The sequence below is a fragment of the Brachyhypopomus gauderio genome, chromosome 10 (genome assembly GCF_052324685.1).
Source record: "Brachyhypopomus gauderio isolate BG-103 chromosome 10, BGAUD_0.2, whole genome shotgun sequence".
NCBI lineage: Eukaryota > Metazoa > Chordata > Actinopteri > Gymnotiformes > Hypopomidae > Brachyhypopomus > Brachyhypopomus gauderio.
In genome coordinates, this window is record NC_135220.1 from 12,036,878 (window position 1) to 12,059,480 (window position 22,603).

The 22,603-nt window shown below is 45.8% G+C and overlaps 2 protein-coding genes across 2 annotated transcripts; one reads left to right on the forward strand and one right to left on the reverse strand.

Moving 5' to 3' along the window:
- Positions 1–224: 224 nt before the first annotated feature.
- On the forward strand, positions 225–18,400 carry tex14 (testis expressed 14, intercellular bridge forming factor). Its single transcript, XM_077019490.1, has 22 exons — positions 225–398; positions 1,479–1,628; positions 1,783–1,973; positions 2,489–2,594; positions 4,532–5,217; positions 5,435–5,511; positions 6,096–6,187; positions 6,329–6,553; positions 7,012–7,091; positions 7,292–7,396; positions 7,587–7,677; positions 8,674–8,779; positions 9,464–9,612; positions 9,765–9,907; positions 10,766–10,937; positions 11,426–11,581; positions 11,796–11,903; positions 12,015–12,069; positions 12,188–12,298; positions 13,835–14,064; positions 14,215–14,281; positions 17,428–18,400. The coding sequence occupies exons 3-22, from the start codon at positions 1,953–1,955 to the stop codon at positions 17,522–17,524; spliced, it is 2,877 nt and encodes a 958-aa protein (XP_076875605.1). The 5' UTR covers positions 225–398; positions 1,479–1,628; positions 1,783–1,952; the 3' UTR covers positions 17,525–18,400.
- On the reverse strand, positions 18,193–22,299 carry ska2 (spindle and kinetochore associated complex subunit 2). The gene is made up of 7 exons (XM_077019494.1): positions 22,162–22,299; positions 20,373–20,462; positions 20,078–20,254; positions 19,902–19,973; positions 19,737–19,773; positions 19,148–19,283; positions 18,193–19,052 (listed from the first exon to the last, which is right to left on the reverse strand). The coding sequence occupies exons 1-7, from the start codon at positions 22,192–22,194 to the stop codon at positions 18,920–18,922; spliced, it is 678 nt and encodes a 225-aa protein (XP_076875609.1). The 5' UTR covers positions 22,195–22,299; the 3' UTR covers positions 18,193–18,919.
- Positions 22,300–22,603: the final 304 nt, after the last annotated feature.

Below are 22,603 nucleotides of genomic sequence, written 5' to 3' on the forward strand. Positions count from 1 at the left end.
ACTCACTCATTCATTCATGTATTGACGCGCTCACCCAGTCATTCGTACACCCCTCATACACCCCACATACACCCCTCATCCACCCCCACATCCACCCCTCATACACCCCACATCCACCCCTCATACACCCCACATACACCCCCAATTATTCCCTAATTTCCTAAAAATTAATTAGGCCTGCTTACTACAACCTAAGTCTGTGTGTTGTGTGTTGTGTAGCGGGCAGAGTTCCCCGTGCTGCAGGTGTGGGAGGTGTTGGGGATGGTGCTGCAGGTGTGTGAGGCTCTGCTGTACCTGCACGGACAGGCGTTGGTCATGCGTGCCCTCTCCTCACACTCCGTCCTCATGGTGCACCCAGGGGTCGCAAAGGTCACTGGACTCGGCTTCATGGTGCCTAGGTAGATCACAGAGCAATTCACCTGTTGGAACACCTGAACACGACACTAGATGAACACCTGAAAATGACACCAGCTAAACACCTGGACACTTCACCAGCTGAACACCTCAACATTGCACCAACTGGACCCATACAGTACACCAGCTATACACCCGAAAACTACATCAGCTGAACACCTCAACACTACACCAGCTGAACACCCAAACACTACACCAGCTGAACACCAACACAACACCAGCTAAACACCCGAACACTACAACAGCTGAACACCCAAACACTACACCAGCTGAACACCCAAACACTACACCAGCTGAACACCAACACAACACCAGCTAAACACCCGAACACTACAACAGCTGAACACCCAAACACTACACCAGCTGAACACCCAAACACTACACCAGCTGAACACCAACACAACACCAGCTAAACACCCGAACACTACAACAGCTGAACACCCAAACACTACACCAGCTGAACACCCAAACACTACACCAGCTGAACACCAACACAACACCAGCTAAACACCCGAACACTACAACAGCTGAACACCCAAACACTACAACAGCTGAACACCCAAACACTACACCAGCTGAACACCCAAACACTACACCGGCTGAACACCAACACTACACCAGCTAAACACCCGAACACTACATCAGCTGAACACCCAAACACTACACCAGCTGAACACCAACACAACACCAGCTAAACACCTCAACACATCACCAGCTAAACACTTCAACAATACTCCAGCTAAACACCCGAACAATACACCATCTGAACACCTCAGCACTACACCAGCTGAACACCTCAACATTACACCAGCTGAACACCTCAGCACTACACCAGCTGAACACCCGAACATAAAAAAATCTGAAACATTACCAGGAGCTTTTTGGGGAGAAGTACTTTGACCTGACTTGTCTTATGTTCTCCTTTTCTGCCCCCAGTTTGTGCTGCTATTCAGCTTTTTCCAGTGTCCCCTACTGACCTAAACTGTGGATGCTTCACTGGAGTGCTTTGCTATTAGTAGAGCTATACTGGGCTAATGGTATTGCCTCTGTTTCTCCTGCCGCAGTGAGGACTGTCGTCGGGGGTACCGGGCCGCCCCTCCCTCTGCCTGTAGCACTGTATAACTGGGCTGCTCCGGAGGTGATCAGGAGGAGAACCTGCACAGGACGAGCTGACCTCTACAGTCTCTGTGCCCTCATACAGGAGATATACACGGGTACACCTCACCACATTCATGTTCTTGTGTAATGATCCTGATGATGTAATGATAATCAGTGTGGACTGTGCAGTGATCACATGCAGTTCTCAGGGGTTTGGGTCACGTGGAGTTCAGATACGGTTCTGAGGCATTTGGGTTGTGTCGCAATCAGACGCAGTTCCATGGGGTCCAGTGGATCAACGCTGTATAAAGCGCGCTGTGGATGCAGGCCAAGCTCTGTGTGCAGACCCGGCTGTTCCTCAACCCTACTACACACTCCTACAGAGCGGCTTACGACCCCGCGAGCAGGACCGCACCTGTAGTCTGCAGGACGTCCGATATATGCTACGGTCTGACCTCCAGGTCAGTCCAAGAGTACAGTTTATCTCGGGATTCTGCAATCACGTTTTACCATGTGGTAGTTGAATAGCTTGTAGTGGAAATAAATTTAGGTTCATACTAGTGCTGTCAATTCCAGGTGCTGCGATTAAAAGTCCTCACCAGGATTTTGCTCAGGCTTCCTGGATTGTGTTGATTCCACTAATTTTACCTGGATTGCTAATTAGAAAATCTAGCAAGCTTGAGCAAAATCCTGGTGAGGACTTTTAATCGCGGCACCTGGAATTGACAGCACTAGTTCATACACATTTTCAGTAACAGGTCTGTCTGGGAGAGATCCAGACTTTAGAGACTCCTGCCAGTACACATGTTTTATCTGGCCCTAACACACCTGCGCCAGGTCTCCTCAAGTTCTGCAGGAAAAACCGAGGCTGCTTGCAGTCGCCTGAGGACGATAATGAACCTGGATCAGCCTGAAGTGCTGGCTTTGTGTTATCAGTGGTTCGTTCCATGACAGTTGCAGATATTGTCTTCTTCAGGAGCTGAGTAGGAGAGAGAGGAGAGTTGGAGTGCGCCCCCTGTCATCCGGGCTGTGCATGTCCAGATGGAGCGGGATCAACCAGGTCAGGGATGCTGAGCTACCAGGTGAGTGGATGTTTCATGTCTGGGGCAGGAATGGATGCTCTTCCCAAAAGTTTGTTATGTTTTTAACACACAATCACGATCCACGATTTGAATCGCAATAATTCTTCCCAATTTTGAATTGTAGTATCCAGAATATCCAGATATCTATGGACTTACCTTTTTGCCCCATTTAAAACAAATATTGCGTTAAAGACAAGACACATCCATTACACAACACAGATTTCAGGTATTGCAGTAGTAAAATGTACAGTAAAAAAGGCAAAGGAAAATGTAAACAACTATTTTGCAGTCCTATTATCATTCAGTATTACAAAATTATCTGTGGCCATCATAAAATCCATTAAAGTCTTATAATCCCACACTGGACACAGCTGTAAATGGCACAAGGATGTTGAGGTAAGTCCCTGAATCTCACACACACACACACACACACACACACATTTACTGAAATGAACACAAACTGAAACCAAAACACAAAGAACAATGATCACAGACAAACACTACAAATAGACAGTTAGCACTGGATAAGCCATGCAGACCCGTGTAAAGCACAACGTGGAATGCATACATGAGGTGAAACACCAACAAAAGATGAATACAACATAGGGGCTTAAATAGACACACTCACAAGTCCCAGAACTAAGGACTGGGGTTGTACAACCTGAGTGAAACACACTGCGCATGCTCCTTGAGATAAGGTGGATGAGTAGATGTGTTGTTTTAACCTTTGAAAGTGCTAATCAGTGTCCCGACAAAGTTTGCAGATAACGTTGATTTGAGAAACATCTGACTCTGCACCGCCTTCTCTTTCTCACTGCTATGGAAAACCAGAGTAGTCAAAATTAGTCTCAAACTAATTTTCCATAGCTCACAGTGGTTCTAAGCAGTGATTCTGTTGGTTCGTGAACCTAGCTTGGATCCACTTTCTTACTGGACGTGGATGTTTTTTGTGACATTTTGGTAGGACATAAAATGTTACAGTCTCTACGATTCACTTGAAAAGTAGATTGTCCACGTCTTCAAGATTAGTCACGATGTAACAGTGTCAGATCGTCCACCCCAGTATGAGGGATTCTGTACTGGGCGGATCCTGTAGCTCACATGCCAGACTGTGGAGATGTGCTGGTGACACCAAGGTGATGGGTTACATTCCCAGGCAGTTCAGTCATACTGATATGTAAGTGATTACAGATAAAAGTGCCAAATGCCACAAATGTAAACGTTGGAGTGTTCTGGGGTAAGTGTTGGGTGTTTGAGTGTTCTCACACCGGGGCAGGAGTTTTCTCACAGTGTTCTTACACTGGGGTAGGTGTTGGGGGTTTCTCACAGTGTTCTCACACCGGGGCAGGTGTTGGGGGTTTCTCACTGTTCTCAAACTGGGGCAGGTGTTGGGGTTTGCTCACAGTGTTCTCACACTGGGGCAGGTGTTGGGGTTTTCTCACAGTGTTCTCACACCGGGGCAGGTGTTGGGGTTTGCTCACAGTGTTCTCACACTGGGGCAGGTGTTGGGGTTTTCTCACAGTGTTCTCACACCGGGGCAGGTGTTGGGGGTTTCTCACAGTGTTGTCAAACTGGGGCAGGTGTTGGGGTTTGCTCACAGTGTTCTCACACTGGGGCAGGTGTTGGGGTTTTCTCACAGTGTTCTCACACTGGGGCAGGTGTGTACTTCTGGAGGGCTACAGCTCTACTGCCCCCAGATGAATTGATGAAGGGCCAAATCACCAGCTGATGAACTAAAGGAGGTGTCACATCAGGAAGAATACTCCGCATATCTCGAGATGTTCAGGGTTTTTGCATGTTGGTCTTTGTTCCCAGATGCCAGACCTCCCAGTTCATGTTTCTTGTAATTCAAGAAGCTCCACAGTGCACGCCAGTGGTTCTCCTGTCCAGTTTTGGGGGCTTCACTTTTATCTCTTTCATATATTTTATACTGGCAGCTATCACTCTTTCTGCATCAGAGTGCAGCTCTCTGAAAGTGGAAGCTCCCTCAGCTCCGTCACCTGTGGAGTTGGACAGAGACATCCAGGACCAGCTCTGGCACCTGGATAACCTTTTGGAGAAAGAGTCAGAAGGAAAAACGTCCCAGAGTTCTCCTGGAAGTCTCCAAGGTGACGATGCTGAAAAAACGCCATACTATGAAGCGCATAGCAGGAACATCTCCTACCGTGACATCCTTCCTCTGGAGGACTGGCCCATGTCTCTCCCCACACCTTCCGCCGAAGACAGCTCTGAGGACCCGTGGTCCAGCAGCAGCGCCGACACGGAGTATCTGGCAACCCGTGGCGCCATTTCCGGCTCGGATCCCGTCGCCTCCATCGTGCTCAATCTGAAGGTGTCTCAGGTTCTGCTGCAGCAGCTGGAGAACACCCTGGAGAGAATTGAGTGGAAGCGGGCTCTCTCCAGCGGCGCCGACGAGGTGGACGGTGCAGGGAGGCGGAGCCAGAGCGGAGTTCTGGTGCTGAAGGCCATAGGCCCTCCTCCTACCTACAGACCCCCGCTGGAGCTCTGGGGGGATGGAGGAGCGGTGGAGGCGTCCGTCGGGTCCTGGCAGGGACGCAGAGTGAGTGAAGACGTGGAGGTCAGTCAGTACTGCTCCGCTGGAGAGGAGAGCTTCAGTGAGGAGGTACAGTGCACTCAGAGAACTGCATGCTGCTAATCAGGGGAACTGTTAATGCTAATGCTCTAGTAATGAGTGATTGATGATTGATGGTACGTTGTTGTTAGCTACAGGGTTGTGCAGTGTCAAACCTGCCTGTGTGTAGCGAGCGTTTGTGGTCGTGTGTGGAGTATGAAGGCACATTGTTGTTTTGTTTGATTAAATTGATGTTGATGTTTCTCAGAGAGACAGACGGGTGAGTGAAAACCAGCAGGGACCAGTGAGACAGACGCCCGGAAGCACTGGGGGGCAGACAGACAGGTACACACACACACACACACACACACACACTCAGAAACGTACATACACACACACACACACATACACACTCAGAAACGTACATACACACACACACACACATACACACTCAGAAACGTACACACACACACACACAGAAACATACATACACACAAACACACACACACTCAGAAACATACATACATACACACACACACACACACTCAGAAACATACATACACACACACACACACACTCAGAAACATACATACACACACACACACACACACACACATACACACTCAGAAACATACATACACACACACACACACACACACTCAGAAACATACATACACACACACACACACACACACTCAGAAACACACATACACACACACACACACACACACACTCAGAAACATACATACACACACACACACACACACTCAGAAACATACATACACACACACACACACACACACTCAGAAACATACACACACACACACACACACACACTCAGAAACATACACGCAGACACACTCAACACCACTCCAACTCTAACTCAGAATTAGCAGAAAAAAGAGAGTATGTGTTTCTGGTCATTTTAGGACCTGGGAGTCCTCACACACGTGTGAATCCCAGCAGAGAGTCACATGTCGCCACGGCCTACAGACCTACCAGACCAAACCCACGTGGACCAGTGAGACCCCAACATCTGCTAAAACACTTCAGCATGCATGGAAGCTTAGTGTAAGGCCAAATGTGCACCTTGCAACCCTGTGTGTGTGCGTGTGTGTGTGTGTGCGTGTGTGTGTGTGTGTGTACGTGTATACCTGTAAAGGTGAGGTGAGAGAGGTGGTGGCCCTGATGACACAGGGCAGGCTGGAGACTCCAGCCCAGTCTGTTGGCAGCAGTGTGAGTGATGTGGAGGTGCAGCTCCCCCTGCTGGCCAGACAGGATCCTCTGGGCCGCAGCAGCAGGAGTGGGAGTGTCGGGTGGCGTGAGGCGTCACACTGCAGCCAGCGGCAAGGCCCAGATCTGGAGCAGGTTCTTCCACGCCCTGCAGGTGGGCCTGCCGTCCTCTGCATACGGGACAACACACAGGACCATGCACAGAGACTCCCAATTCCTCAGTGCAGTGTCTGTCCTGATAATGCTCATTAATGTCCACCTTGGGCAGGAAGTGTCTTAAGTAATGTAGCACGTTTCATAGCTTTTTTTTTCTCTTTTTTTCATTCATACCTTCCTACACCCTGTTTATTCTCCCTAACTCGCCCTTCTCCATACAAATCTAACACCTGACTTCTCTCTCTCTCTCTCTCTCTCTCTCTCTCTCTCTCTCTCCTCTCTCCCTCTCTCCCCATTTGTTGACTGAGCGGGCTGGCTTCTCTCACCTACAGAGGCTGCTCAGAACTTCAGTGCAATGTTTACTCAAGTTCTCGACCTCCTAGAGTTGCACAGTCACCTTCATTCCCAGCACTACTGAAGGCGTGGTCATTGGTATCTCTTCCCTTTCTCCACTAGAGGTCGCCAGTGAGGGTGAGGACAGCTCGGACTTTCACACTGTCAACCATGCTGTTTGTCTGCCCAGCGGTGTGAGCGAGGTAAAACATCACTGTTTGTGAGAAGTGAGAAGAAAGCACTTGAATGTTCTTTGACCTTGTTCCTTCCTCTGTTACATAACATAAATATCTTACGTTTTTTCATATTTTTCAAAAATTCATATTTGATTATGCTGGATTTCCTTTTGTGGTTTAAATAGTTTTTTTTTGGTTGTTTGTTTGTTGTTGTCTCTCCCTGTCAGGAGAACAGGCGTCCAGAGACAGACTGCACACGGTCACCTGTGGAAGCTTCCAGCATGTTCTACACTCCAGGCCATCAGACAGACTCTTCTGAGGGGGACAGTCAGGTGACTTCATGAGGAGCTCGGGGTCAAACCTACAGTGGGAGATTCTCCTCACACACACACACACACACACACACACGGAGAGTAACTAATGGGATAATTGGTTACACAAAACCAAGAACATATAAGTTATGTGTAGTAGTGATAACATTGTAAATTTAACACAGTGAATGACGGCTGCTTCCTATATCAGACTCTTAGCTCAGAGGAGGATCTGGATGTGACGATGGAGGTGTGTCGCCGTACCATGACGGTTCCCCACAGTCCAGTGGCGGAGGCCAGGGGTAGGGCATGGTCTACCTTAGATGTCACCAGAACATATAGCATAATACATCTACACGGTAATAAGCCAAGAACGCTAAGACACGCCAAATGAGGAATAGCAGGAGAATGACAGAAGCAGGAGAAGCAGCAGGTCTGTCAGATGTTCATATAATACCACAAACATAGCTGAGCACCTCACAGACACCCAGAGCTGTATAAAGAGTTCAAGGTGAGTGAGTTTTGTCAAAATGTTCATATCCTGAAACAACACAAAGTTTACAAACGGCTATCGTTAGCTTACTTAGGCTAACGCTGCGGTAGGTTCAAACCAATGATGTAGTAGTAATAAGTTCATATTTAAAAACATAAACAGAATTTACTCTACATCCCTGTTCATAATATTAATAGGCTATTAGCAGACTGTGTACAACAACTCTGTGGTTTTCTTTTAGCTATTTTGTGAATCTCTGTAAATAAAATAATTTCTACAATTTAAGTATTTGTGATTGGTGACCAAATAACTTTTTTCCTGGAGAAAGACATTAAGTAAATACATTAAAATTTCATTTGTTTATTGGCATACATTTCATTGGTTTATTTTTTGTTGTGGTATCAAAATTGGTATTGTGAATTGTAGAATGTTAGTGGCATTGGTACCGACTGATACATTTCTAGTATCGTGACATCTGTAGTCTACACCACAACACCTTATATCACTTCTGCCCTTCTGCCTATATCCCACACCACGATACCTTATTTCACCCTATATGACATCTGCCTATACCACTACAGCCTACACTAATTACACTAATACTGGATACACCACATCAGGCTTCTTATTCTGTTCTCTTCAGTTCACTCAACTTTAAGCAGGAAGGCACTTAATTAGAATCACTGATCTTGGATTTGAACCCTCTGCACTTTTGTATCAGGCACAGTTCATAACACCTGCATGATAAATGTCAACTTTGGTAACTTCTTGTGCCTTGTCTGTGTGTGTATATGACTTTTTGCAGTATGTTCTTGTCTGTTTTTAACTGTATGTGGTTTAGAGTTGCAGCCTGGCCCTGAGGATCATACTGCAGTGCCCCGCCCCCCGGAGCAGGGCCCCTTACGCACCAGGTAAGAGCACCTGACCCGTGTGCTCACAAACAGCAGCAACACCTTCAAAAACCATTTGAAAATCTTCCACTAGCTCATTTTCTAAACATTTGGAAATTGAAAAAGGTAAAAAAGAAGGGGCTTCGCCTTTCAGCGTACGGGTGTTATTTATGTCATAAGTGTAACACAGAGGGCGTGGAGCGACGCATACGCTGAGTAGAACGAGATCTTTTAAGGGCAAATCATCGTTACAACCATCCAGGGTTATAACACAACAGCAGTCAGAACAAAACCAACACGAAGGCGCACGGCCTGTGCAAGCATATAACAAAGTGCCTCAGTGACCATCTGCCCACCAAGGTCACGCTGGAGAAAGATACGCTGCAGTCCCACGACCAGGACGTGGAGGCTGCCCTCAGCATCCTGAGATGTGCCCACCTGTGGTGTGGTGGGACAGTCTGGCTGGTGGACGCTTGCTCTCTATAGCACGGTGCAGCCAGATCCTATGATTTATCTGTGGTTATGATTTGATCAGTGGTTATGAAGGTGATTATCAGATGATCAGTATAACGGTGGAGTAAGCTTCTGACTGAAAAAAACCCAAGACAAATAACCCCCAGTGAGAGGGCTTACTCCACCCGACCTGAGTGATTGTGCAGGTGAACCCTCATATGTGTGCTTGTGTCTGGACCGGCTGTGGGGCAGTCACACGCAGACCCTGGCTGACATAGACGAGCTGTCCAGCATCTCATGCTCACCTGGCCAGCAGCATCAGTGGGCGGGTCAGGAGGCGTCGCCCTACAGCCCAGAGGGCGGAGGATTTGCCCCTTGTTACAGCACTCCCCGCAGTCCAGGTACACACACAAAGGTGCACAGGTACACACACACAGGTATGTATAAACGCATGTACACATAGATACACACACACACACACACACACATGCATACTGTACTATGTGATGTATTAAATGTGTAATGGACTAAAGGTGTGATGTGCTTGTCACAGGCCCTGGACGTGGCCCTCGTTACAGTCAGGTGAGGGTAGGTAGGGAGCCGTTTACCCACCTGGAGGGGGCGCTGGCTACACCTCCCTCGGGCTCCGCCTGCAGTGGGGCCTACACCACCGCCAGCCTGGGATCCAGCTGCAGGGTCAGCACTGGTGCTCTCACCTCCACCTATAACACACCGACTCACAGTCCTCCACCTATAACACACTGACTCTCTCTCCTCCACCCATATCACACCGTCTCTCTCCTCCACCCATATCACACTGAGTCTCTCCTCCACCCATATCACACTGACTCTCTCTCCTCCACCCATATCACACTGTCTCTCTCCTCCACCCATATCACACTGACTCTCTCTCTTCCACCCATATCACACTGAGTCTCTCCTCCACCCATATCACACTGACTCTCTCTCCTCCACCCATATCACACTGGCTCTCTCCTCCACCCATATCACACTGACTCTCTCTCCTCCACCCATATCACACTGGCTCTCTCCTCCACCCATATCACACTGGCTCTCTCCTCCACCCATATCACACTGAGTCTCTCTCCTCCACCCATATCACACTGAGTCTCTCCTCCACCCATATCACACTGACTCTCTCTCCTCCACCCATATCACACTGTCTCTCCTCCACCCATATCACACTGAGTCTCTCCTCCACCCATATCACACTGACTCTCTCTCCTCCACCCACATCACACTGGCTCTCTCCTCCACCCATATCACACTGAGTCTCTCCTCCACCCATATCACACTGGCTCTCTCTCCTCCACCCATATCACACCCTTCAGCACAGAATATTACAGTGTGTATGGTGTTGTGTGTCCAGGACTTTACAGTGTGTTTTGTGTTTCAGTGCTGTTCTTGTATATTGTCTTGCGTTTACACCTAGAGTGTATATTGTGTTGTGTTTACAGGCCATTTGAGTATTTTGCTGTTTAACTTCGTATTTCAGCCTCAGACAATTTCCCCTTGACCTACCTGTGTTTGCAGACCTTTTGTGTTCAGGTGGATCCATCAGAGCCCAGAGTCAAGCAGTGTCCTGAATTGAGGGGTCTGATTCAGGAAGAGACGGACATGCCCTCTATCCCAGTCACCTCGAAGACCAACCACAGCACCAAGAGCAGAGACGAGGCCCACAACCAGGAAACACACACAGCCCCAGGCACGCAATCAACACAACACCCCACATACACCCACAGCCCCAGGCACGCAATCAACACAACACCCCACATACACCCACAGCCCCAGGCACGCAATCAACACAACACCCCACATACACCCACAGCCCCAGGCACGCAATCAACACAACACCCCACATACACCCACAGCCCCAGGCACGCAATCAACACAACACCCCACATACACCCACAGCCCCAGGCACGCAAACAACACAACACCCCACATACACCCACAGCCCCAGGCACGCAAACAACACAACACCCCACATACACCCACAGCCCCAGGCATGCAAACAACACAACACCCCACATACACCCACAGCCCCAGGCATGCAAACAACACAACACACTCCCACACCACACTTCACCCTTCACAGTGTTAAGTTATTTAGCATGTGTTTTAGTATTTGGTTTCTTGTGGGAGTATTATCTCATTTGTGGAGGTAACAGCTGTCTTCGGCTCCACCTGCAGGAGGCACTGAGCAAGTGAAAACGCTTGAAGCAGGAACTTTGTCTCAGGCGGAGGAGGAGGTGGAGGAGTCTGTGCGGGCCTCGGGGCGCTCCACGTCCTGTTTTACACCCTCCCCGGACTCAGCCTCCGCCCGTCTGCTGACAGCGGGACTGGAGGGTGAGCAGGACCTCATGCAGGTCTTCCCCTGCTGTCCATCAGCCCTATATAAACCTTACACACAGTCGCTGTCTGTATTGACAGACTCTTGTTCATCTGGATGGATTTGTCAGGAAAACACAGAATATGTAATTACGTTACTGTGTTAGAACAGACCAGCTGAGTCAGCAGAGGAAGGAATTATTTGTTCATACTTTTTGATGTTTTTGGACAGATGACAACGATGTGTTAGATGAGGAAGAGTGTGATGAGCAGTCAGGTCCTGAGAATCACAGAGAGCCGTTTAATGAACATATCTTAGGAGGAGAAGAGCACAGGCAAGGTCTGAGAGAACTGTGCAAAACCCAAAACTGCTTTTGACCTCTTAGCAAGCACATACAGTGCATTTTACACTGGTCTTAACACAGGAATGGATCACAATTTACATTTACAGGATTGGTTAATGACGAACCCTCAGGCAGTTTGGAGGCATTACAGGAAACTCAAAGGTATATGTCTTCATCTCATATCTATTTTGTTAAAACAAAAAACTTTCAGTTGATTTTCTTTTACATTTTTTTGGATAAATTAAAAACAGTGTGAACTCTGACCTCTGCTGTGATCCAGCAGAGCACATACCACCCTGGACCGAGTCCTGGATGAGGTCTCATTTGAGGAGAGTGTGGAGAGGGAGAGAGCCCAAGAAGACCCACAGCCCTGTTTGGAGGATACGTTAGCGTGGGTGCTCCTCTACACTAGCACCTCAATTAGTATTTTACATCTATGTTTAAGGATAAAATGAAGGATTAAATGTAGCTGAAATAGAAAAGGGAATTGTTATTGTTCTGGATTGCATTTCTTAACCACTGTTTTTGTTCTGATCTAATGTAGCTGAAATAGAAAAGAGGATCGTTCTTGTTCCAGTTAAATGTAGCTGAAGTAGATTACAGGATCGTTCTTGTTCCAGTTAAATGTAGCTGAAGTAGATTACAGGATCGTTCTTGTTCCAGTTAAATGTAGCTGAAGTAGATTACAGGATCGTTCTTGTTCCAGTTAAATGTAGCTGAAGTAGATTACAGGATCGTTTTTGTTTTGTCTATATATGGTGTTCATGACATCATCCATCGTGAAACAATGTTTTAAAAGCAGTACATGTAAGATCAGCCTATAAACCACAACAAATTCACATTTTTCTCAAAGTAGGGAGTTTTTCCTCGCCACTGTCACCTTTGGCTTGCTCATTAGGGTTCTGGACCCATAGTATTGTTAACCCTGTAAATCCTGTAAAGTGCTTTGTGACAACATGTGTTGTGAAAAGCGCTATACAAATAAACTTTGATTTGATTTAATGCATGAAAACGTAGATAGACACCTGTAAATGCAATATGGACTAAACATCTCTTAAGACTCTTTGCAAGTCCATTTATTATGCAACACTGGGAGGTTGGAGATTCTCCGGGATGGTGACCTCCAGCCCACAGTTAGTGGGCCCATTGCTTCTAGGTCCAGACGAGACCCTCCTGCCCACAGATCCCTCTTAGGTCTGAACTGGCCCTTCAGGAAGCATCTGCAGGGCCTGGGTCTGTGGTGGCAGGGGCCCCCCTGTGTGTGGCCTCGGCGTAGTGTAGTTGGGGTCGTAGTGTTTCTAATGTGTAATTAATAATAATGTGTGATGAATTTCCTCCCTAAAAACAGGAAGGAGGCCTCATTGGCTGGGGGCTACATGTGACTCAGATCCTCTGATGAGGAAATGTATGCATCATGTTTTGCCTTCTGTTTCCTATCTGCCAACTCTGGCAGAAGAGACTCCACAGGTTTTACGCCTGAGCATTTGGGAGTGAGTTCATCACTCCCGTTGGAGGCCACACTCACCTCTGACTCTGTTACCAAGGAGGAGACTATCTCTTCCTTATTCATCTCAGCCAGCCCCAGGAACTGGCTGTGAAAGAGAGGGTGGCATTAACCTCGGAGACCACCCCTTCCACCCTTTATACTGCTCTCCCTTTATACTCTTCTATGGTTTGAATCAATAAACACACAAACATGTCTGATTTAAATGCAGTACACATTGCTTCCAAATATTTTGGCTAATATCAAGAGGTAAACAGTGATCAACTCTCAGGTGAAACAGACCTTTGCCTTATTGCTGTCACTCTGAGGTAAATCATACCTGTTCATCAGTGATAGACTTTGGGCCTCAACAACAACAAAAAAATGTGGGTATGTGGGAAAGAGAAGGAAAGTGAGATAACAGCTGCTCTCTGTTGGCTCCAGGCTTCATGAGAGTGATGAGCTGAGGGAGGAGTCGGACCTCGGAGAGGAGTCGGACCTCGGAGAGGAGTCGGACCTCGGAGAGGAGTCGGACCAGAGGGAGGAGTCGGACCAGAGGGAGGAGTCAGACCTAGGGGAGGAGTCAGGCCTTAGGGAGGTGTCAGGCTGCCCAGGCGGAGACAGCAGTGGGAAGACAGCTGGTAAAGGAGCAGAGTTCAATGACCAAATCTCAGGTACTTAATTGGCATGTGGCTGCTCCCACACACACTGCCTGTCCTCACGAGTACCGACTGTCCCTACGAAACGTCTAGTGTTCACTGTGACTGTAACTTTAGTTGTTGAAATCATGTTTGGTTTATTGTAACTGTGTTTCTTTCTTATAGTTAATGTAAATGAAATTGGGGAAACACCAAAGACAGCAAGTCACATTACCTGGAAGCAACCACACAGGTACAACACCATAAATGTTACTACATAGCTTAAGTTGTTTCCATGTAGTTGCTAGAGGATTTCTATGACATCCAAGGTAGTTACTATGGTGTCACCACATGGTTGCTAGGGGTTACCAAATGAGGGAGTTTGCTATGGTCTTCTTAGGTGGTTACTATGGTATCCAAGGTGACTACTATGCAATTGTTAAGTGATTGCTATGGCATTCCAGGTGGTTGTTGTGGTCTTGCTAGATGCTTACTATGGTATCCCAGGTCTACTATGCAGTTGTTAAGTGGTTGCTATGGTCTTGAAAGATGGTTGCTATGGTTCCTCAAGGGACCACTATGTTTTTCCTAGGTGGTTTAGTGATCGCCATGGAATCCTGAATGTGTAGATGTGGGCGTGTGGATGAAGATTCCACCATTCATTTGCTATGGGGAAAAAGTTGTATGCAAAACCTCAAAAACTGGACATCCAGTCAAAAAGTTGATCACAAGCATTTATTTACTGATCAGACCAATCTATCTGGAGGTCTGTCTGGATGGCTTTGTTCAAAACATAAGGTGCATCTGAAATAGCATACTTAAACAGAACGCACAAGATCCAGTTTCAGTATGCACTGTTCAGCTGGTAAATCTGTAGTTTGTTTCAGTACGTGAGTGTATGCACACAACCTCGGATGCGGAGTTGAACAACCCCTGACTTTTGAACTTCATGGCAAACGTTCTCCAATAAAACATTTGTGAACCCCCTTAGTTCATATAGGGAAGTGGCTTTTACAAAAACATTACACAAAACACCAGAATGTCTGGCTGCATCTGCGTGAGAAAACACAGAAGCCGGCTGTGTCAACATTTTGATCAGGGTATCTGCACATTTTTAAATCTCAAATTCAATGACTTTTAAGACCTTTTTAATACCTCTCACAAGAAAAAATAATACTATTACTGGGGATGCAGGTGTGTTCCACATTGTTGACGTTGACGTTGACGTTGTTGAGGCTGTATACTCCAACGCTAGGAATCTAGCACTAGCACTAGCACTAGGACCCTGGAGCGGTTATTTTCTGCATTAGCGCTAGATTCGGCAAAGTTCACATCGCGCCAGAACAACTGAACAACACACACTTATAATAATTTAATGCCTCCCCTCATAAAATTCCAGACATTTTAAGACATTTTTAGGCCTTGAATATGGAAAACTAAATTTAAGACATTTTAAGACTTTTTAAGGACCCGCGGGTACCCTGTTGATACTCAACTTTACAGAGTGGGCATAACATTATTGTTTTATTGGTGATTTCTTTTCATTGTATATGGCCAGTCAATTGTCATGGACAGACTGACGAACGAGGTTAGGCAGGAGTCAGGGTGGTGTAGATGGCATAAAGTGTCTGGGGTGATCTGTGATAAAAGGGTGTTGGCTAGAATGAAAGGAAAGATCTATAGGACAGTAGTGAGACCTGCTATGTTGTATGGACTGGAGACAGTGGCACTGACAAAGAGACAGGTGAGGGAGATGGAGGTGTCTGAGATGAAGATGTTGAGATTCTCATTTGGAGTGACGAGGAAGGATAGGATCAGAAATGAGTTTATTAAAGGATCAGCAAATGTAGCATGTTTTGGAGATAAAGTTAGAGAAGTGAGATTGAGATGGTTTGGACATGTACAGAGGAGGGAGGAGAGGTATATTGGTAGGAGGGTCTTGAGGATGGAACTTCCAGGCAAGAGGAGGAGAGGTAGACCTATGAGGAGGTTTATGGATGCAGTGGTAGAGGATATGAGAGTGGCTGGTGTGTCAGTGGAGGACACTCAGGACAGGCCCAGATGGAGGAGTTTGATCCGCCGTGGCGACCCCTAAATGGGAATTGCCGAAAAAAGAAGTCATCTATGGCCCCAAATATGCAACCAAAATATTTTTTCCCATACGCAAAACATACCCAGATGACACAGTAGCTCTGCCATATTTTAGTGTGCTGCCACGGTTGTCTTCGTGGCGTATTGCATTCAACATTGGTTGAAAATCGTGCCCAAGTGGTCAGGAACATCATATAGTCACATGACCTCATAGTATGGTGTTTGTCACATACAGCAGGGGTGTCAAAATCTGGCCCGCAGGCCAAATGTGACCCATGTTGTAATTATATTTGGCCCGCGAGACAATACCGAATTACTACTACAGTTGGCCCCCGGTATTATACTGTAATGCTAATACTACAAATCCCATAATGCTCTGCTGTTGTTTTGGTGCTTAATCAGGACAGGACCCAGAAACTCCCTCCTCTGTGACAGTAGGCATAGCGACTTCACACTACAACTGTCACTGTGCTACCCCTTCCCAAAAATGGCGAAAAGAAAGGCAGAAAACAGGAGCTTTCTGGACAAGTCGGAGGCAGAATATTTGTTTACATATTTAAAAGACAGGATTTCTTCAAATCAGAATATTTGTTTACATATATAAAAGACAGGATTTTTTCAACTCAGAGCCTGATCCCAAACGTTGATGAAATCGCATCCAGGACGAGATGCCAAGCGTCTCTCAGAGTAGATTAGTATGTAGCAAACTGAGCAATAATTAATATTTTCTTTATGCACTTTTTCTTGCTATTCCAAGGCATTAGCTTGAATGGTTGATTAATTTATTTTAAAAATTATTAGCCAGTAGAAAAATTGTATTTTGATATTTAATTCAGAAGGCTGCAAATAGAAAATAATTCTATTTTTAAAATTTTATTTAATAAATGAATGCCATTTGTTTTTTTTTTTTTATATTTGATTTTTCGTGTCACCACTATTATGTAATATATATTTTATGGTAATAAGTGTTGCTTGTTCCATATTCAATGATAAAGCAAATTTTGTTTCGGTCCATAGTAAGATTCATTTGTTCAATGTTGGTCTGTGACTTTGTTTTTGAGTTTGACACCCCTGACATACAGGATACTGTCCTACATACTACTGTGGGGACCAATATTCAGTATATACTTAGTGCAGTATACAGTATGTTCTAGGCTATTTTGAACATAGCAGATATCTTGAAAACTTAGTGGTCCAAAATCTGCAAGAATTAACAACCTTACCTTTCAGGCTTAAAGATTTTTCACCTGGCCGTCTGCGGTTTACCTTTTTGGTCAAGATGTAAATAGCCTGTCCTTTGCTCTACAGAGTGATCATCTTGGAGCACACCCCTGTTAAAACCCAAAGTGAGACATCCCAAGCCTCGTGTGTAGGCATTGGACACCCCTGTAGGACCCCAGAGTGATGCGTCCCAGTGCGTGTGCATGGACGCCCCATGGCAGCCAGCTCTTCAAGCCCTACAGTGTTAACCCTTCATCTGCTACAAAACCTTCTACTCAAACACCACTGGAAGTGCTGCACTTTTGTTCTTACTGCTAGTCAATTTGTGTTAAGACTTATGAAGTTGTCCCACACAGGTCTTCTGGGTTTTTTTTCTCCATTTTGTTTTACTGTTGTCTGTGCAGTTGCCAAACACCTAGAGCTTACACAGTACTTTAAGTTTGTTCTATAATGCTGTTCTATATTCTAGATTTAGCACTCAGTAGTGTTGAACCAGTTACAATGTTCCAAATGTCAAACTTCATGGTTTCTCCTTACGAGCTACTAATACATTGAAAATCCACATAACTGGCTTATTGAGCCATATTGAGATACTGTTAGTTTACTGATTGTAACTTAACTGTTTTGTATTTACATTCTAATGATTTGCAGCATCTTTGCTATATGATTATATATTATCAGCTCAAACAAGACAGCACCTCATGGCTTTTTTAAACATCTCATATACCCAAACATGATTTTGAAAGCAGCATACAACACATTACTATTTTATGGTAATGACGTTCCCAATACTTGCATATTTTTAAAGATAGATTTTAGTTTGATAGTGTTAAATTCCCTTCTACCTGCATATATTTTAGAGCATGTTCAGAGTTTATTAGATTTTACTTTATATTAAAACTGTTGTACATTGTTTTGTGGTTTGACAAGTGCGATTAAAACACCAGACAGACAGTAGATGACCATTCCCCATTCAGTCATGTTGGCATCTATCCTGCTACCTACTCCACACACAGAACTCATCCATGCTGAATATTTCTGGGCACATGTTGATCATTATCTCCTGGAATAAAACATGAGCCTAGCTCTACTTTTTGAGTACAAAAATAGTGAGAAATGTTCTCATCCTTTCTTTTTTTAGGGATCTGGACAAGTCTGTAGAATGCCACATTCATTTTTCTGTATTAAAAATAAAGTTATTGCAGAAATTTTGCTAACTAGACTGCTTTAAACATTTGGGTTTCAAGGTCTACTAATTCCACTCAAACACCATGTGTGCACTTTCTAGTTGGCTCGTTTTAAGACGAATGTTGCCCATCTACTCAAACCTGTATTAGCAGGTGAGCTGTAACTCAGTGAGACCCGCCCACATCACTGTCCAAATCCACCAGACCCGCCCACACCATGGTCCAAATCCACCAGACCCGCCCACATCACGGTCCAGCTCCGCGAGACCTGCCCACATCGCGGTCCAATGACTTTAGGAAGACAAATGCTGGATGGCTGGAAGAGAGCTGCTGAGCTGGTCCAGCGCTGGAGATCTCAGCAGTCGCGTTCATCGGCTGGTTCAGGTCGTCTTTTAGTCCCTTGAAGACAAAGAAATGAGCCCCTGCTTGTCTACCTTGATGAGCGAGAGGTGTTGCAGCATTTTAACTGCAGCATCACTGAACTTCATGTTCAGTTTCTTCATCTTCTGCAGGCTAAGTGGCCCCCTGAAGACACAAAACGGTAGAAACATGGCTTACAATGGGCTTTAATTAATTGAACATGGCAAACACAAGGTGTTGTGAGGTGTTCAAATACATACCTATTCTTTTCTGAAGAAAAATACTCAGTTAGCTCCTTGTAGAGGGTGTTGAGATCACCAAGCTTGATGTTGCCACGGATACTTCGTGGAACAGCCTCAAACTCCGCCTTAGTCACCATGTCACACTCTCCCTGTGCTAAGAGACGCACATAACAGCCACTTGAGGCACATCCATGACCATGATGGATTTTCATACATTTAATCAAATACTCAACAAGCATGCATTTAAAAAACACTGCTGCTAAATGAAAATTATATTACTCATAAGGAAGCTTTGGCTTCCTTTTGATGTAAATTGCTAATGTATGGTATTAGATTGTCTAATCACTATGAGATCAGTTTTATATTTCATTTTGGACATCAATTACTGACCAGATTTCAGATTAGAAACAACTGACAAAGTATCTGATAACCAGCAATGGTACTTTCTACAGATATGATGCATCTCTTTATACTGAAATTACAGCTACACTAATGGTGTAATAGAGTTCATCACTACGAACCTCTGGATGGGAAAGGGACATTTGACTAAGCTGCTATTACAAGGATTCATCCCTCATGTCTGCTGATTAAATTTGACTTGACTTACAGTTTAATTCCTTTTCCTTTTCAGGTTCTGGCAGAGTCTACAAGAAAATATCAATCCTTCAATGTATGTGTGGCATAAACAATAACAGTTCCTATTAATGACTAAACATATTTGTTTATAAACAGAAGCTGTGTAAGACCACAAATTTGGGCATGTATGCCAAACCTCAAAGACAGCAGCAACTGACGAGCAAAGGGCGGCTCGGGCCTCCTGTTCTTCTTCTGTGAGCGGGGGAACCTAGAGCAGAACACCCCCTCATCACACAGCTCCAGAGCAGTTCTCTACAGTATTCCAGGAGTACATGAACCTCTGTCCAAACAGCCATCCCGGGCCTGAAATACCTGTACGTCTGCCCTGTTCTGCAGCTCGTCCACAAGCTTGACCGTGGTGTTCAGGTGTGCTCGGATCGACTCCATCGAACGCTTTTGCTCAGCCGCAATCTCCTCCACCTGTGCGCACAGGGCCGCGTGGCGCACCTTCACGGCTTGCAGGTTCTCCAGCAGCTGAACAGGGTTTCCCTGAAGAAACAACAGGGGCACATAACAGAACATCCAGGACGCGTGAGCCCTCCTTGGCTCCCTGAAGGGGTTCTACTGGAAGGGCACCGATGTGAAGATTAACTTTCAGGAAACTCACCTCCACAGTGCCATTCTCTCGAGCACTGGTCATGAAGTCAAATTTCAGTCTCTTTTCCACATAGTCTATATCAGCCTCTGCTTTCTGGAACTACAACAACAACACCACTGACGGGTCTAATCAACAGGACACGTTGTCAGGGCCAGCACATCACTTAAGCATAGTAACAATTCAGAATGTGTTCACCAGGAAATATTTATAAAGCCAATTTTCTTTGTATTTCTGCAGTAAATACATTTAATCATGTAAAGTCAAAAAGAGTACATATTTTTGAACCAAATATACATATTTTAAACAGTCAGACAAATAAAAATAGGTCTGCAGTTCAGCCACAGTACTGTTTGCTGCAACATGGATGAAGGCACAAAGCCTAAAGCCTGAAACCCTATAAGCAATATTGCACTACTCTGAACACAGTGGACAGCAGAGACAATACTGATAGGGTCTCTGGCATTAGGATCACGCACAGCACAAAGAAAAACAAAAACCTGGCATCATCCGAGATCAAACGAGCAAAACCCAGAAACAGGCGCACAACACAGACGAAATCAAAGGCCAAAACATCTGCAGTTTCAAACTTTGAGCTCAGCTGCTTTCAGACGCTTTGACAATACTATTGCACTGCTAGCGGTCCAATACAGTAGTGCAATGAAGTCAGAGCGCCTGTAAACAGCACTTCAGTGTCAGCCTGAAACGCGTGCGCTACAGGGCTCGTCTCTACCTCTGAGAACAACACCTGGCCGATGCCCTTTTAACATTGCACTGCTTTCATAACAAAGTTACCAGGAGTACAAGATAAAAGGAGCAGCGGACAGACAGAACACAAACGGGCTCCTTCTTCTGTACGGCGCAACTCCAGGAGACAAACACACGCGTGCGTGATGAGGGGGGTTAGTGTAAACAAAGCCCTGCAAGGAAAACAAGTCGCAAAGTACATTATTACTATAAACAAACAACCACCCAAACGTGGGTTCAAATTGGCCCAACAAGTTGCGCCCAAGGACTTCGTGGTGTGTAAGAGGGCCCGGTTAACGGACAACGAGATGTTTCCACCAGGGATTTCTTCACACGCGGCTCTGATTCACGGGGAACGGAACCGGCGCCGTGTGTTTAGGCCCGGCGGCGCAAAGCCGCGCTGCCGTTTAGAAGCGCGGTGTGTCGGCGAGGTGAAGCAGCGCTCGCCGCTCGACACCGCAACGCGTCTCCCCGCCGCCGCCGCACATTTTAACGTCCGAAAACATCCGTCGGCACGTCCGAGGTCCCCATTGAATCCCGCGACCGTTACGTGCGAGGAGCGCGCGGTCTCGAGGACGCGGGAACGGCCTTCCGTCCCGCTCGCGGCGTCCTCGCGGGGGCAGCGCGCGCCGGGGCTCGCGAAACGGCAGAAGCGACTTTTTTTTGGGCGGCAGTGTCCATGGGTTTCACCTCAGACCGTCGCTTAAGTTTGCTTAGTTCGGGTAATGCTATGAATAGAGCCGCGCGATTCGCCTGAAATCGTAGCGAATAAACGTATACGTTGCAGATTAGCCTCATGTTTTTGGTCATTTCTCTCTTCCGTCCACAGATGGCTAGCAAGCGAGCTAACCAGCTAGCTAGGTCGCTAACTACATCTGGGAGATGCACAAAATTGAGCGTTTTGATAATCTGGAGTACCGCAATATGCTTAATCACTGTCGTTGTCACTATACGAGATGTTGAACGTAAGGTTCACCGTATTGTTTTGGTTTTTTTTTTTAGCAGAATATCTGATTAAACGTTTGTTAAAAAAAAAAAAAAAAGACAAGCTTACCATAGCCTCCAGCTTATCAACTGCTGTCTCCATGTTGAATAGTTTACATTCCTGAGGCAGCCCAGCAAATATGGAGCGAGAAGTGGATGTAAAGCCTTCTCTGATTGGTCAGCTGTCAGGAATAGTGACAGGTGATTGGTCAGCTGGGAGACACTGCGGTTAAAGAAAGAGGGGGGCGTTCACGAAATGGCGTTCTTAATATTGGTTGGATGAAATTGTAGCGAAACCACCATTGGACGGTAATTTCAAAAGTGTTTATTGAGGGCTATGGTTAAAAATGACACGTTTTGATTAAATATGAAACAACCGTTTAATAATGGCACATTTTCTTTAAAAAAAAATCGCAAGCGTTTTAATGATTTTTTTTTTGTGCGTGATCACAATGTTGTTTCATTATTTCGATATTTTAACACAGAAAGAAATTGTATTGGAAACTTTGCAT

What these genes read in the sequence shown, in the direction of transcription:
- tex14 (XM_077019490.1), top strand. Translation starts at nt 1,953, where the DNA reads ATGCTACGGTCTGACCTCCAG. An exon ending in TCCAGTGGCGGAGGCCAGGG is followed by an intron (nt 7,678 to 8,673) that starts GTAGGGCATGGT and finishes GACTTTTTGCAG; the next exon opens with TATGTTCTTGTCTGTTTTTA. An exon ending in TGTTTGGAGGATACGTTAGC is followed by an intron (nt 12,299 to 13,834) that starts GTGGGTGCTCCT and finishes TGTTGGCTCCAG; the next exon opens with GCTTCATGAGAGTGATGAGC.
- ska2 (XM_077019494.1), bottom strand. Translation starts at nt 22,194, where the DNA reads ATGGAGACAGCAGTTGATAAGCTGGAGGCTATG. An exon ending in GAGAGAATGGCACTGTGGAG is followed by an intron (nt 20,255 to 20,372) that starts GTGAGTTTCCTG and finishes TTGTTTCTTCAG; the next exon opens with GGAAACCCTGTTCAGCTGCT. An exon ending in AGAACAGGGCAGACGTACAG is followed by an intron (nt 19,974 to 20,077) that starts GTATTTCAGGCC and finishes GTTCTGCTCTAG; the next exon opens with GTTCCCCCGCTCACAGAAGA.